This window comes from Triticum urartu, chromosome 7A (assembly GCF_056163025.1).
Source record: "Triticum urartu cultivar PI428250 chromosome 7A, HENAU_Tu73, whole genome shotgun sequence".
NCBI classification, from domain to species: Eukaryota; Viridiplantae; Streptophyta; class Magnoliopsida; order Poales; family Poaceae; genus Triticum; species Triticum urartu.
In genome coordinates this window covers 575,431,601-575,448,008 of record NC_141879.1, presented here as the reverse complement: position 1 = coordinate 575,448,008, position 16,408 = coordinate 575,431,601, and the positions used below count along the sequence as shown (strand labels likewise).

General features: G+C 44.3%; 1 protein-coding gene across 2 annotated transcripts in view; it reads right to left on the bottom strand.

Moving 5' to 3' along the window:
- LOC125521801 (uncharacterized) overlaps window positions 1-15,586 on the bottom strand; it is a 136,278-nt gene extending 120,692 nt beyond the window's left edge. Inside the window, exons 1-3 of one of the 2 annotated variants that reach the window (XM_048686862.2) lie at window positions 14,554-15,583; window positions 12,557-12,857; window positions 11,838-12,471 (exon numbers count right to left, since the gene is read on the bottom strand). In XM_048686862.2, the coding sequence (XP_048542819.2) occupies window positions 12,335-12,471; window positions 12,557-12,857; window positions 14,554-15,453 (1,338 nt within the window). In that variant the 5' untranslated portion in view covers window positions 15,454-15,583 and the 3' untranslated portion in view covers window positions 11,838-12,334. Of the gene's footprint in view, window positions 1-11,837; window positions 12,472-12,556; window positions 12,858-14,553 lie in introns of those variants that run through there. The other variant, XM_087534693.1, reaches the window with a different exon arrangement.
- Between the last annotated feature and the right edge of the window lie 822 nt (window positions 15,587-16,408).

Here is a 16,408-nt window from a genome sequence, read left to right as displayed (position 1 = left end):
CGGTGAATCCCAGAAAATCATTTCCATTCGTATGTATATCACACACAGTCAATCCAAGGAATACGTTTCCGTTCTTATGTACATCCTACACAGTCAATCTAGGGAAAACATTTCCGTTCGTATGTACATCCCACACAATTTTATGTATATGCTCGTGTGTGAAAGGTGTAACTATCACACACGCTCTGCCTTGGTTAACTGTTTGCTTTCATTAACTACATCACACACTATTTGATGTAAAAAAAACTGTGTGGCATTGGGCTATCCATCACAAGCGCTTTTACTGCCAGAACCGTTTGCAAAGTTCCATGACTGTCTGTTCTCTTTCTATTTTTTCCTGTAATTTATGAAACGTGCAATTCAAATTCTCAGCACAATAGTTCAACAACGAATCCATAAATAAAATTGCCAATACAATATGTTCAGTAATTACAGGATTAGGCAGCAATTAACTATGATGAACCACAGTATTTAAAGGCGGTAAAGGTGAAGAGACAAGTGTAAATCATTTTGACTGCCGACGGTGTTGAAGAAGCGTAATGCCCATAATGTCCCTTCCTGCATGCCATAGGCACGAACCACTTTTGTCCAACCCCTTGTGACGATCGCCCGCCCATCCTTCAATGCCTCCAGGAACACTTCTAAAGCATTATCATGGTAGCATGAATTATATACTTTAACCTTAGGTGCCTCCACTCCGGTCATGTAGTTTGCAAGGTAATCATCAGTAAATAGCTTTGGAAACCACTGAAAAGAGAAAAATATCAGATACTGAGGTCTAATAGAGTAACTTGTTGTGGGCAGGGGAAAAGGCAACACATTACTTATCATCCTAAAGTTCATCGTTGTCTTCGACAAAGTGTAAATAAAGAGCTTAATTCCAATCATCCGTTTCTTTCGCCTAACAATCTTTCTTAATTTCCACACTTGACGCTTGTTCATGAATATCTCATTGCCCCATACGCAAAAGGGATCGAAGCATGGATCAGTACCGCTCATATATGTACCTACAAGCAACCAGTAAATGTTAGAAGCTAAACTGAGATTGCACAAATGATGTAAAATACAACTACCTATGTTCCTAATTACAAGTATTTTTTGAGATTTCAATATGAACTACATACGGATGTATATAGAATTATATATATATATATATATATAGCTTAGACTAGAATCTAGATTCACTCATTTTGCTCCTTATGTAGTCTAAATTGGAATCTCTAAAAATACTTATATTTAGTAATAGATGGTGTATAAGACATGGGATGCAACTAACCTCGACGGCAAACAACAACATCGCCCATTGTAGCCCTGTGTAAGTACAAAGCCAATGTTAACTACAACAGGGTTAACATCCACCAAAAATAGCAAATGATAATAAAATGGCAGCATCTGTAGTGATATCTTCATTTTGAAAGAGTAGCACGGTAGTAAAGGGCCGGATTAAAAAATGTATACAATTGTTAATTGCAACAAGCTTAATAACATCCTAATTCATGTTTTGTAAGTTTGTAGCCATTGAAATACAACTCTTTAAAAATGGATACAACTGTTAATTGCAACAGGCTTAATGGCCATTGAAACCGGTACTGATAAAAATGCAATTGGCAGAGTTAAACATCACAGGGCAGGTGCTGCCAGAGCAGATAATGGCCCAGTTGTCTATAAAAAGGTAGGGAAAATAGCTGAAACGTGTTAGGCATGTTTACTAGAACATGCTTAATACATCGACCGTACAAAACATAGCCATTAATTTCAAATGGTACTGGTAAGATTGAACTAGTGAGTACATACTTGGTAAGTCCTGAGAGGTAGTTGCTGGGGCACTTCATCTTGGCCAGAGCCCGCCGAAAGTCAGCGGCGGCGGAGGCGAGCTGTTCCTCCGGGTCAAAGCATGGATCAGTGGCACTGACATGTGTACCTACTGGCAACCAGTAAATGGTAGAAGTTAAACTGCAATTGCACAAATGATGTGAAATACTATAAGACATGGGATGCAACTAATCTCGACAGCAAACAACAACATCGGCTGTTATGACCCTGCATAAGTACATGGACAAGCATGCTAAGTACAACAGGTTTAGCATCCACCAAAAATAGCAAATGGGCAGCATCTCTAGTATATCTTCATTATGGAGAGTAGCATGGTAGCAAATGGGCAGATTAAAAAATGGATACAAGTGTTAATTGCAATAGGCTTAGTAGCATCCTAAGTCATGTTTTGTAAGTTTGTAGCCATTAAAATACAACTGTTTAAAAATGGATTTAGCTGTTAATTGCAACAGGCTTAATGGCCATTGAAACCGGTACTGATAAAAATGCAATTGGCAGAGTTAAACATCACAAGGCAGGTGCTGCCAAAGCAGAGAATGGCCCAGATGTCTATGAAAAGGTAGGGAAAGTAGCAAAAACGTGTTAGGCATGTTTACTAGAACATGCTTAATACATCGACCGTACAGAATATAGTCATTAATTGCAACTGGTATTGGTAATATTGAACTGGTGAGTACATACTCGGTAAGTCCTGAGAGGTAGTTGCTGGGGCACTTCATCTTGGCCAGAGCCCGTCCAAAGTCAACGACGGTGGAGGCGAGCTGTTCCTCCGAGTCGAAACATGGATTAGTGCCATTGACATGTGTACCTACAAGCAACCAGTAAATGGTAGAAGTTAAACTGCAATTGCACAAATTATGTGAAATACTGTAAGACATGGGATACATCTCACCTCAACGGCAAACAAAAGCATCGGACGTTATGACCCTGCGTAAGTACATGGACAGGCCGATGTACTTACGCATCTCACCTCAACGGCAAACAAAAGCAATGACAAACAAAAGCATCGGCCGTTATTGTTGGTATTGGTGAAATTGAGCTGGACACGGTAATATTTGAACATCACATAGTGTGCAGTACTAAAATAAACAAGGCACGAACATGTTTAATACATCAACTGTACAAATCATAGCCGTTGCAAGTGGTATTGGTAAGATTTAGCTGGTCAGATCTTACCTGTTAAGTCCTGGGGGGTAGTCGCTAGGGGACTTCATCTGGGCCAGAGCCTGCACCATGTCGTCGGCGGCGGCGGCGGCGAGGTGTTCCTCCAGGTCAACACGCATAGCGGCCATCGCGCCATGGACCGCCATCAGCTCCTGGCAGGGGGGGAGGGGTTGGAGGCATGAGGATGTTTCACAGAAGCCATTTAAGCAATTAGGCCGGGGACGTGATAGAGACCGGTGGGTTACCTGACTGGATCCGAGCAGAACGTAGATGTGGTTGAAGTTGTGGTTGCGGCGGTGGCAGTTTGAGATGCCGGTAGGGGGAGGCGTGAGGGGGTGATACTGAGGGTGGGGATGTGGTTGGAGGAATAAATTCTGAAATCGCGCGCCTAATGAAAATTTTGCAGCGAAACTTGAAACTTGGGCGGGGGAAACACACAACACAGACGAAGCGCATAAAATACTCATATGCAAGAAAAAAGAAAGTTGGCAAATCCCATCTCCAATAAAATGTACATGTGTACTTGATTTTTTCGGTCAATGGTACGCTTGGTTTATTAGGAAACATCACACAGGTAACAGACTTATGGGTCATTAACGCAAAAAAAACGCACACAGGTACAGCATAGAAAACATGTGTTTTGTGATCTTCTAATGATAAACGCAAAAAATGCACATAGGCACACATGCTAATCAACGCTCAAAGCCCTCAAAGGATGCTCTTACCGACATTGTACGTTAATACTACAAATTTAAAGTACCCTACTCGTAATTTGCTCGAATACTACAAACTTAAACTACTTCTCACATGCCGCCATCGGGGCATGTTGGCCAGACGCCGACGTTCTCTTTCCCGGCCTTGTAGGCGGCAGCCCACCGTGCTTCGATATCCGCCAAGCTCTCCTCACCACGGCGTGCGGCCTCTTTTTTCTTGCGGCGACGGGACTCTCTTTTCTTGACTGCTTTCTGTCTTTTCCGCTCCTTCTGTGCGGCTTTGGCCGCCTCTAGATCCACCACCCATTCGGCCATGGCAGCCTCAAAGTCCGCCCATGTAACTGTCTGGCCACCGGCGATGATGAACTCGGCGCGGCGAGATGCCATCGCTTTCTTACCATGTGTGCGGTCGCGGGCGGCGAGGAATGCGGCGCAGCGGGATGCCATCGCTTCCTTACCAGTTAATGTGTGTCGCGGTGCCATGGACGACGCCTGGAGAGAGCTTTGGGACAGAGGGGCCGGGCAGCCGTATAGTGCGGTGGTATTCAAGAGCTCAACGACAAACGACAACAAAAACTTGGCTTCCCTTACAATTTTGCACGTTCATTATCGCACACGGTTCATCTTCGTCGCTTCTGAAAACAGTGTGCGCTGAGCCTATTGTGTGTTGCATTATGATTAGCCGGAATCCCGGCCACGCGGATCGCGCGTGTGCATCATAGGATGCGCCGTGATTGAACGGCAATCCACGTCCCTCACATCACACCCATGCATCTGTAGCTGGATTGGATTTATATGCGCTAAATGCCTAGAAAATGCACATAATCCCCTAAATATGGTAAATGAGCCCGAAAAAATGCCAAATTTGAACACGGTGATTTGCAGGGTGTATGTTCATCATAGGAAAAAACTCCAGGGCAAATAATGAAGAAAATTTAGATTCTCTTTTAATCTTGGGGGTTTCCCTCTCGAAAGCATGGAACTTGCTCGGTGATGATTCGATTTATGAAGGGCGTGCATGACGACATAAGCCAAACCTTCTCAAATTTTTACCAGGGCATGGTGAGGTCATACCATGGCACCATGCCAGGCGTCATGTTTTTAAGCATTTATTTCATTTTTTCTATAATTGAAAACCCAACAAACAAACATTTGTGGTTGACTATTGCCACACATTTCATCGAAATATCTGTCCATTCTTTGTAAAAGGCATGAGAATTTACTAAATGACACGAGCATGGTTTTCTAGGCCGTTCTTGTGGACCCTTTCATGCACCGATTGTTTGAATTGAATTTTGCGCATTAATGCCTAGGAAATGCACATAATCCCCTAAATATGGCAAATGAACCCGAAAAAGTGCCAAATTTGAACACGATGATTTGCAGGTTGTATGTTCACCGTAGAAAAAACTCGTGGACAAAGGACAAAGGAAATTTGGATCCCCCTTCAATCCTGGTGATTTCCCCCTCGAAACCATGAAACTTCCTCGGTGATGGTTCGTTTTATGAAAGGCGTGCATGACGACATTTTTATCAGGGCACGGTGAGGTCATACCATGGCACCACACCAGGCGTCATGTTTTCCAAGCATGTATTTCATTTTTTATAGTTGTTAACCTAGTAAACGATGCATTAATGGATGACTATTGCCACACATTTCCTTGAAATATCTGCCCATTCCTTGTAAAAGGCATGAAAATGTACTAAATAGCATGAGCATGGTTTTCCAGACCGTTCTTGTGGACCTTTTCATGCACTGATTGTTCGAATTTGAATTATGTTCATAATTAATGCCTATAAAATGCACATGATCCCCTAAATATGATAAATAAGTTCGGAAAAATTTCAAATTTGAACACATTGCATTTGAGGCGGTATGTTGATCATTGGAAAAAAAACTGAATGACAAACTAGGATGGAAATTTGGATTCCCCTTCAATCTTGGTGATTTTCCTCTCGAAAGCATTAAACTTCCTCGGTGATGGTTCGATTTATGGAGGACGTGCATGACGACATAAATCAAACCTTCTCAGCTTTTAACCAGGGCACGGTGAGGCCATACCATGGCACCATGCCAGCCGTCATGTTTTTCAAGCACATATCTCATTGTTCTATAGTTGATAACCTAGTAAATGACGCATTTGTGGTTGACTATTGCCACGCATTCCATTGAAATCTCTGCCCATTCCTTGTAAAAGGCTTGAGAAATTACTAAATACCACGAGTATAGTTTTTCCAGACCGTTTTTGTGCACCCTTTCATGCACCGATTGTTTGAATTTGAATTATGTGCATTAATGCCTACAAAATGCACATGATCCCCTAAATATTGTAAATGAACCCAGAAAAGTGTCAAGTTTGAACACGGTGATCAGCAGAGTTTATGTTCATCGTAGAAAAAAAACTCATGGATGAAGGACAAAGGAAATTTGAATTCCCATTCAATCTCGGTGATTTACTATCGCACACGATTCATCTCCGTCGCCTCTGCGAATCGTGTGTGTTCACTCACACATGCAAAAGGAAAAAAGAAAACCCTCGCCCACTTCGTCCCCACTCACTCGTCGCGGACTCCTCTGCAACTCTGCACCCTAAACTCGATGGCTGTTGGCGGCGGGCGTAGGTTGTGCTCCAAACGACACTGGATTCACCCCTACCGCTTTCCGCCGCCTATCTGCACCGACATTCTAGACTCTGGTCGACTGGGTTTTCTATGGGATTTGGGCTGGGGATTTTTCTCATAGAGAAGGTAATCGACTTAATTAGCGAAATATTCACTCATCTCTTATCGTAGTCGGTCCATCGCTGTTAATCAACCGACGGAAATCGCCGTGGAATCATTTTTGTTCTAGCTGATTCGTGGGTATTCATTCATGTGTCCACAGTGCGAGCACAAATCGGGCAACTGTGGTCATGGCCAGTCAAAAATGAAGTTCTATCTCACCATTCCGGATGACTTCAGGGAGCGCTCGGTATGTTCAATATCAACCTACCACGGTCGGCATGGCCTAAATTTGTGAACATATACCGTCTGTTGCTATATTATCCATATATTTGCATCAAATCTTTGTTACATTATCTATTTTAATTCTATATTTTTGTACTCTTCTTTCATCTATATATATGGATCTGTTCTATCAGTTACTCCCATATTTGCATATTGCTCTGTTATTTCAATATATCTAATTTACAATCTTAATTTTCATTTCAAGCAGTACATCCCTTGCTTTGCAAGAACAGGAGTAGAAGGAAATCTTGGGCTTTACTTTGCTGATGACTCCGAGGATGTCATATTGACAACGCAGCATAGATTTACAATGACGGTTAACGTAAAACTTGATAAAGATGGTCACTCCTATTTTAATGCAGACCTTTGGAGAAAAATGTCTAAGTGTTATGAACTGAAAGCTGGCAATAAAATTCTAGTGCATGCACCACAACCTGGTCTAATTAACATGGATGTTTACTTCCCCAATGTCATCAGTCGATCAAAATCTGATCGAGGTTAGTGTCCTTTCAACTTTCTCCATGCTGTGATATTACTATTTAAGCAACCAATTGATCACTATTTAAGCAACCAATTGTGATATCATATTCTGACTCCATTCCTAGGCAGTAACAAATTTTATTTACCAATTTATGCACACTATATATTCTTCTGCTATGTTCTGAATAAATAATACCTTTCTACCTTTTAAGCAGGATATGTTGAATGCATAGTGAACGATATGTATGTTACTAAGCGTACCAAATTTCACCGGAAGGACTTGAAGCATGTCATAAACTTTGTTGATAATCTGACAAAGATAGCACAGCGTATGAATGCTGGATTTTGGATGGGATTAATTAGACATATGGTGCACACACTGAATAAGACCAATTATGTGCACAAAACACTGGTGAAAAGTCTTATTTTAATGTTGATGCTCATAAACTATATATATCTTCAACGATATGTTACAATTGTTTTTTATTCTACATGTTAACAGAAATTGCCCCCTGTAGCAGTTCCTGGATCGATTCTCCGGCGTGGTCGAATTACACTTGTGCCTGCTAATAACGCCAAAGTGATTGCAAGGTACTGCATTTTCCGCAGAAATGGAACCATTCAAATTAACAAGTTCTCGCTTCTCGTGGCAATGCATCCATATTGGAAAATTAGAGACACTGTTCTACTCATGCTCTACCAAGGCACATGAGGGCTCTTCCTTTTCATTGACGAGATGCTGAGTCGCCGTGATCAAGCTGCTTCTAGTGGATAGTTGTGGTTGTTGGGCCTCAGCCTCTTAAAATGTGCTAGTTGTTACTATATATGTTAAGTATGTAGATATGGATATGGTTGTCAAAACCGTGTTACGAAGATCCTCCTTTTGTCGAATAGTGTAACCACTATATATATATATATATGTGTGTGTGTGTGTGTGTGTGTGTGTGTGTGTGTGTGTGTGTGTTATACTCAAATGATGTTACTCAAGTTCATAAATTTTCATGAAAAGTATTAGTATCGTACACAGTTCATTGAGTTTAAGCGTGTGCCCGATGTCCAGAAGGCATTTGCATATTAACTGTCCATATTGTAAATTCACACACATGTTAACATAAGAAAACGTATGTGTAACATACTAATCATCGCACACGAGTGCTCGCAGACGCATCGTGTGCGATACTCCGCCACCGCAAGCAACTAGTTTGCATTTTCAAAGTTTTTTGTACACACAGAATCACACACGAAGTAACTGTATTGACCGTCTGTATTGTAATTTCTCATCGCAAACACTTCATCCGAGTCGGCTATTTGCCACGTATCACGCACATCTTGTTTACACGACTCGTTTGTGTTCTTTTGGCTCATCGCAAACAGTTCATCCATGTGAACTGTATGCCGCATATCACACACATGTTGTTAAGTTGAACCGTTTCTGTTGTGTTTCCTAATCGAAAACAGTTCATCCGAGTTAACCGTATGTCGTATATCGCACACACATTGATATGACTGTCCATTTCTATTGTTCTACCTCATCGCAAACAGTTCGAATGGATTAACCGTGTGTCCTGCATCGCACACATATTGTTATGGCTGCCCGTTTCTATTGTTCTGTCTCATCGCAGACAGTTTGAATGGATTAATCGTGTGTCCTGCATCGCACACGCAATTAAAATCTAAACTGTGTTTGATGGCTCCGCCATTGCAAACATTTTACAACTTTTTTGACGGTTTTTACACCACCGTTTGCGATTATTGCATCGCACACCGTTTCGGCAAAGGGCCTCTGATCGTAGTGCCGTGTTAGCAGTATCCTACAATAGTGCATGACGACTAATCCAAGAACCGACTTCACTCAGTGCTAGGATTTTGAAAGCGGATTACATCCCCTCAACGGATTTATTGGAGGTGAGCCTGGGTGCTCACCCTTTACAGGTTTGGCGTGCGATTCTGGACGGCAGAGACACTTTGGTCAAGGTATTATCAGACGTATTGGAACAGGAGAATCAACTAATATTTGCGGAGTAACTGGATACCTCGAGAGGGTTTAATGAAACCACTTCCTTCCCTGGTTGGGAACCCTCCCAGATTGGTTTCGGGGCTTACAGATGTATCCTCGGCATCTTGGTGAGAGGAGGTAGTGCGGGCAACATTTGTGCCTTTCGATTCGGAGGCTATTCTGAGGATCCCTTTGTGCATGAGAAGACTTGATGATTTCTGGGCCTGGGGTGCTGACCCGCGTGGCAAATTCTCTGTTAGCTCTGTATATAAACTGCTAATGAAAACAAAAATACAGAGGGAGAACCTGCTAGAAAATATTAAAGGGCCATCAGATACTAGCGCCGAGGGAAAGAAGTGGTCGTCTTTATAGAACATCAGGGTACCATCTAAACTGGAAAACTTTCTTTGGAGGCTTTGTCAAGACTCGCTGCCAACTACGGATCTTTTACATCATCGACACATGTCAACTTCCCTAGTCTGCTCTATATGTTCAGCTAGTGATAGTTGGCGACATGCTCTCGTTAATTGCATGATGGCAAGAAGCGTGTGGGCGTTGGCCCTAGATGAGATGGTCGAACACATGTGTGAAAAATCTGGAGATGAATGCAAAAGAGTGGTTGTTCCTGATGCATGAGACACTCGACGAGAATGAATTCATGAGGATGGTAGGTATGTTGTGGGCTATTTGGAAAGCTCGACGAAAAGTAATTCACGAGGACATACATTAGTCGCCACTATCAACCCACTGTTTCATAAACTGTTTTTTAGTTGACATGGGGGTGCTTGCCAAGCCATCAAGTGGTCAGACTAGAATCCCGATAGCTAGACCATCATGGGTAGCACCGCCGGAGGATCATGTAAAGCTCAACATTGATGCAACTGTATCTAGAGACGGAAACTATGGTTCGGTGGCTATGGTTAGTAGAGATTCTGAAGGATCTTTTCTAGGTGCATCATGCATCACGGTCAGGAATATTTCATGCCTAGAAACACTCGAAGCTATGGCATTTCGAGAGGCTCTAGCATTGGTGGAAGATCTTTATGCGAGGAAGATGGCCTCGGACTGTAAGACAGTGGTGGACGGAATTAAGCAGGGCTCTTTTGCGGAATATGGTGCAATAGTACATGAAGTCAAAGAACATTTGGCTGTGTTTTGGTCTTGTAATATAGTTCACGAGTATAGGAGCTTGAATACCGAGGCTCACAATCTCGCTAAGCATGCTTTAACATTCGGATTTGGTCATCATGTTTGGTTTGGTCATCCTGGAGATCTTTTATTTTTACCTGTAAACATTGGGGTGATTTAAATAAAGCTTAGCGAGAGTGTCTCAAAAAAACCTACTGTGCGTACTAATACTTCTTTTGTTTCATGTTCTGTGCCTAGAAGACACATGTTTTTTCGGTTTTGTTTCGGCCAGTTTTTCGTACTTTTTTTCCTTTCTCTCGTTCTCTTTCTTTTCCTTTTTCAAAATTTGTGAACACTTTTTTAGTATTGTAAACTATTTCTTCAATTCGTGAACTTTTTTTCAAATTCCTAAACTTTGTTCAAATGCACGAATGTTTTTCAAATTCACAAATTCATTTCAGTTTTTATAAACTTTTTCAAAACCCGTGAAGTTTTTCAAATTTGTGATTTTATCTAGAAAAATAAGAAAGTTTCCATTTTTTGAACTTTTATAAAATTCTTGAACTTTTTTTCAAATATCGTCCTTTTTAAATCCACACACTTTTTAAAAATTGGTGAATTTTTTCATATTCATGATTCGTTTTTTATTCACAAATTTTCTTAAAATTCATGAACTTCTTTTTCGAAATTCATGAACTATTTTCAAATCTAGCACTTTATTAAATTAGTGAACTTTTTTGAATCCACTTATGTTGTTTCAAAATCTATGAATGTTTCCTGTATTTACAAACTTTTCTAAATGCCATGAACTTTTTTGAAATTCATGATTATATATTTCAAAATCATAACTTTTTAAAAAAATGATTTTTTTTCAAACCATATTTTTTTCTCGATTCATGAATTTTTGTTCATAAAATTTTAAAAAGTTCATAGATTTTGAAAACCGCTGGCCATGTAGGACTGTAGTTTTTTCTTTTCTTTTTGAGGCAAGTACTACCTCCTTCCTGACTTACTTGTTGCAGTCGGGACAGAGGAAGTAGTACACTAGATCATACTGTAAGTTTCTTTTAGGGGAAGGTCATACTGTAGGTAATAACAAAAGAAAAACGTGCGAACTTGATAAAGCGAGCAAGCGTGAGAGGGAGGTGGCCTTATTCGGCTGCGGCTTGCGAGCAAAGCTATAACGAGCGTTAGCTATTCGGCACCTAAAGCGCCGCATAGGAGCCCATTAATCGCCACGAGGACACATTATACAGAAAAAACCATATGCAGATACTGGAAAATGGGCCAACCCAGAGCATCACTTTGAGTGAGTTTTGATTCTTTTTTTTAACAAAAAGATGAATTTTATTAACTTAAAAATGAAGTATCAAGTGGATACAAACACAATGAGCACGAGCATAGATTTGACCTCTGCGTAGTTAGGAGCACACAGGAAACACCAGCGCACAAAAAAAAATACTATTAGATGTACCACCCCCACCTGCATTGAAATGCTTTGACTATTATACATGTACTGAATATGAAATACCATCTCATATAACATAGAATTCATACCGAAATACGGAGCACAAAACATTTTCTTCAGGAGAACAGCCGGTAGAACCAAAATAACGGAAAGAGTTTTCTTGAACCAAAAAAAAAAAAGGAAAGAGTTTTCTTTTTTTGACACACCTACTCTACAACTGATGCTGGCTTACAAGTTACAACCCGAGATTATAAACCTGCAATGCCAAGCAGCACGCACGCATGCGGAGGCTCTACAGCACTCATCTAACAACTGTACATAGACCTTACATCCACGAGCAATCAACCCATAATAATTTACATGATCATCAGCACACACCAAATCGCTGCTAGCATACACACACGTACAAGTGCACACCACTCACGTGCCACCCGCGCGCGCACACAAAAAACCCTACTCCTTCTCTTTTCACACAAGGATCAAATGGGGCACAAGAGCAGAAAAACATGGAAGAGAACAGAACCTTGTGCATACAGTCCCTCGTCTTCACGAGAAACCGACTGTTTTCCCCAGCAGCCACAAGAAGAGCGTCCACTCGAGCATGAATATGGTGTGGAGGTACGACCGGTCCAGCGTGAACCCGAACACGGTGATGCCGGCCTTGTTGTTCTCCAGGTAAGTCACTGCAAGATCGTTTTTCATTAGCCCCAAAGATCATCTCATGGAAATTCGACGAAATGTACGGTGACTGTAGATGATCATACGTACCTAGTGCCTGCCTCTTCTGGAAGGAGATCACGTGCGTGTGAGGCTGGAGGAACTTGGTGTTCTCCAGCATGTCCTCGTCGCCGGTCTCCTCGCTGGACTCGCAGTCGCTCTCGTCCTCGGGGTCTTCCAGCATGGAGTTCTGGTTGGATCCCGGATCTATCTCGTCGTCCGGGACCGGTTCGATGGTGCAGCAGGCGTGCCACTTGGTGGTCTGGCCCGTGAGGGCCTGCGCCTGGTGAGTGATCTTGGCGGCGCTGCTCAGGATTATGATGAGCCCGGACATGAGTACCACTGAACATAGCTGCAGAATTCAACATGAAGAAACATTAGGACCAGTGCCTGGAAATGGTGCCAAGTATGCAGAGCTGAGACAATGTAAGTAAGATGTGTCCGAAAAATCTTAATTCTTTCACCATTTTTTCTGTTCAAAATGCCGTAAGTACCACATATATCTGTTTTGAGTTTAGCTGCTCCTAATAGCAGCTTATCCTATACAGTAGTACTGCCAAATAGCCGAAGAAGGGGCTGTTCGGACTCTCTCCACTCTCTAACTCCACGCCGGAGCGCAGCAGGATCTAGTTCTAATTTGAGGAGTGGCTGGAAGGCCGCTCCGCCGGCTCTGCTCCGTGTCGATTTGCCGAACAGGGCCTAAGTAACTAAGTAACACTGAAATTAGAACTTATAATGATCTGCTAGATTTGTTAATGCCACATAGGTCGCTGTTTGCGACTATGAAAAGATCTGAAACTAAAGGAGCTCTGCACCTCCTACACACTGTTCCAACCCCCTTCGGTTTGAGATTCCAATAAGATCACTGATTCATGGCCCTACTCACACCTTTGAAAGATGCCGCACAAATTAGCATTCAGAAATGAATGAAGTGCCATTTTCAGGCCCCTTCACACTGTTCCAACCCCCTTCGGTTTGAGATTCCAATAAGATCACTGATTCATGGCCCTACTCACACCTTTGAAAGATGCCGCACAAATTAGCATTCAGAAATGAATGAAGTGCCATTTTCAGGCCCAGCGACAGATCGGTGGCCAGCAGAATGAATCACGTCACACCCTGCTAGCTTTGCTGTTTCTCACATTATACTACTCCAGATCACTTAATTATAGACGTCAGCCAGCCCAGTTATTGGATTTCTAGATAATCTCAAATGAAGTGTGATTCTTCTGAATATCAGCTTATGTTGGCCTAAATACAGTGGTGCTTCCAAAATAGCTGATGTGCGCTGAAACTGGAACTTCTAACCATATTAGATATTTTTTTTCTTTTGAATTGTAACCATATTATATTTGTGAATACAGTATAGAGGTCGCTGTTTGCGATTATGACAAAATCTGAAAACTACAGGAGCTCTACACCTTATATACACTGTCCCAACTCCCTTCAGTTTGTGATTTCAATAAGGCACTATCACTGATTCATGGCCCTACTCATACCTTTACAAAGATGGCGCCCCAATTAGCATTCAGAAATGAATGAAGTCCCATTTTCAGGTCCAGAGACAGATCGATCGCCAGCAGAGTGACTCACGTCACACCTAACTAGCTTTGCTGTTCCTCACATGATACTACTATCACTTAATTATAGACGTCAATCAGACTATTGGATTTCTATATAATCTCTCATCTACTTAGAGGACGATGGAGCCTGTCCAGAAACCACCGACCAAGTGTTTTTATTTTCAGATGAAGTCCTGAAAGTGTAACTATGAAGGCAACTGAATCCAGTAAAATTCAGCACTCAAACGATTTGACCCAATTTTTAATCCCCTCGTATAGGCAAGGTACCAATCAGTTGATCGATTCTAGGCAGTTCCAACTTGCTTATAAATTTTAAACATAAAGAGTTATTAGTCCGGTCTAAATTAGACTGAGATAAGATAATGTCAAGTTGATTGCGATCCCCAATTTTGCCCAACTGAACACACACATCACATTCAGAAATCGAGCCTAAGAGAGTGGAGAAATCAGGCAAACGAGGCTTACCGCGAGCTCGCCGGTGTGGAGGAGGTCGTCGATGGAGTCGTGGCGGGTGGTGAGGAGCACGGAGGCGAACTGGCTGGCGGTGCCGATGAGCAGCGCGGCGACGATGAACCTGCGGAATCGGTGGCTGATGACCTTGAGCTGCTTGCGGATGTCGAGGTGCTCCCTGAGGACGCGCTCCACCCCCATCCTCCCTTCCTCCACCTCGACGAGCAGGGAGCCGGCGAAGTCCTCGAGGCGGAGGCCCTGGAGGTGGCAGATGAGGCGGAAGAGGACGCAGGTGAGGAGGTAGATGGCGCTGCGGTACATCCAGGAGGCCATCTCGAGGGAGCAGGCGAGGACGTCGCTGAGGAGGTCGTTGGCGAAGAAGGGGAGGCGGTCGGCGGAGGTGGCGTACCACCAGGCCTTGTAGGCGGCCTCGGCGGCGAAGCAGGGCGCGACGAGGGAGGCGAGGAGGCGGAAGGAGAAGGCGAGGCGGGCGGTGTAGTTGAGCCGGACGCGGTCGCTGTTGGTGCGGAGCTTGTCGAGGTAGAGCAGGCGGCGGAGGCCGATGCGGCGGAAGGAGGAGGAGAGGCAGAAGAAGCTGGCGCCGGAGGCGGCGGAGAGCGAGACCTGCACGACGGCGTCGAAGGGGCGGCGCGAGGGGCGGAAGGCGATGACGAAGTGCGCGACGGCCGGGACGACGACGGCGAGGAGCAGGAAGAGCAGCCAGGACAGCGCGGCGCGGCCCGGGGCCGAGTGGTCCATGCACACCCACCGCAGGCACGACCGGAACCACTGCAGCTCGTCGTCCGCCCGCGAGAGCGACCGCTGCATCGTCGCGCCGCCGCTGACGCACTTGCGCACCTCCGGCAGCAGCGGCTCCCCCGACCCCACCGGCGACGCGCTGGGCCGCCGCCCCATCGGATCGATCGATCGACGAACCGCACGGCTGGGATTCGTCCCCGCTTGTGTCTGGTGTTTGCTTCAGAGGAGCTCTGCGCGTGGCGTTCCCTGGGTGGTGGCGGTGGAGTACAAGTGGAGGAGAGAGAGACGGAGGGGATCTTCTTTATATAAAGGCCACGGGAATTGGGATTGCTTGTGCTTGGGATCTCGGCATCTCTCTCTCGTGTCGCAGGTGTGTGGCCGGGGTGGGGCAGGTCGGCGACGGAAGTGGTGGCGAGTTGGACGCTTCCATTCCATTCCATGGGTGTGACCTGTCACCACCAGCAGAGCCGAACAGAAAGAAAGGTAAGTATTCACTCCGTTTGTAAATATATGCCTATTTTACATATTTCAAAGAGTACGTACAGATGATCCTAAAAAAAATACATACAGATATATATAGACACATTTTAGAGTGCAGATTCACTCATTTTGCACTCTGTATGTAGTCCGTATTAGAGCAACTCTAGCAGACCCCGCAAACACGCAAACCTGCAAAATTCCGGCGAATATGCGGGCTTGGCCCATTTTCCGGCCAGAACAGAGCCCGCATATTCGCCTGGCCCACAAAATTTTTTGCCGCGGCCCGCAAACCGCACGCCCCGACTGCTATAACTGCGGTTCCGCGACTCGTTTGCGGGTCCAAACCCTATCCCTCGCCGCCGCTGAGCCACGTGATTTCCCTTCCCCTCTCTACATTTCTCGCCGCTGGCGACCACCCGCCCCGCCTCCCGCCGCCATGTGGGGCCGAATGTGGAGCTCCGGACGCGGCTCCGGCAGCAGATCCGACGGCGGAAGGGACCCGGAGCGCGAGTATGCGCGTCCGATCCGACGGCGCGAGGAAGCACGGGGCCCGAAAGTGGACCAACCGCGACCCGTCGCCGCCGACGAGCTTCCAGCGGAGCGAGACGACGGAGTACGACCGTCGGCGCGC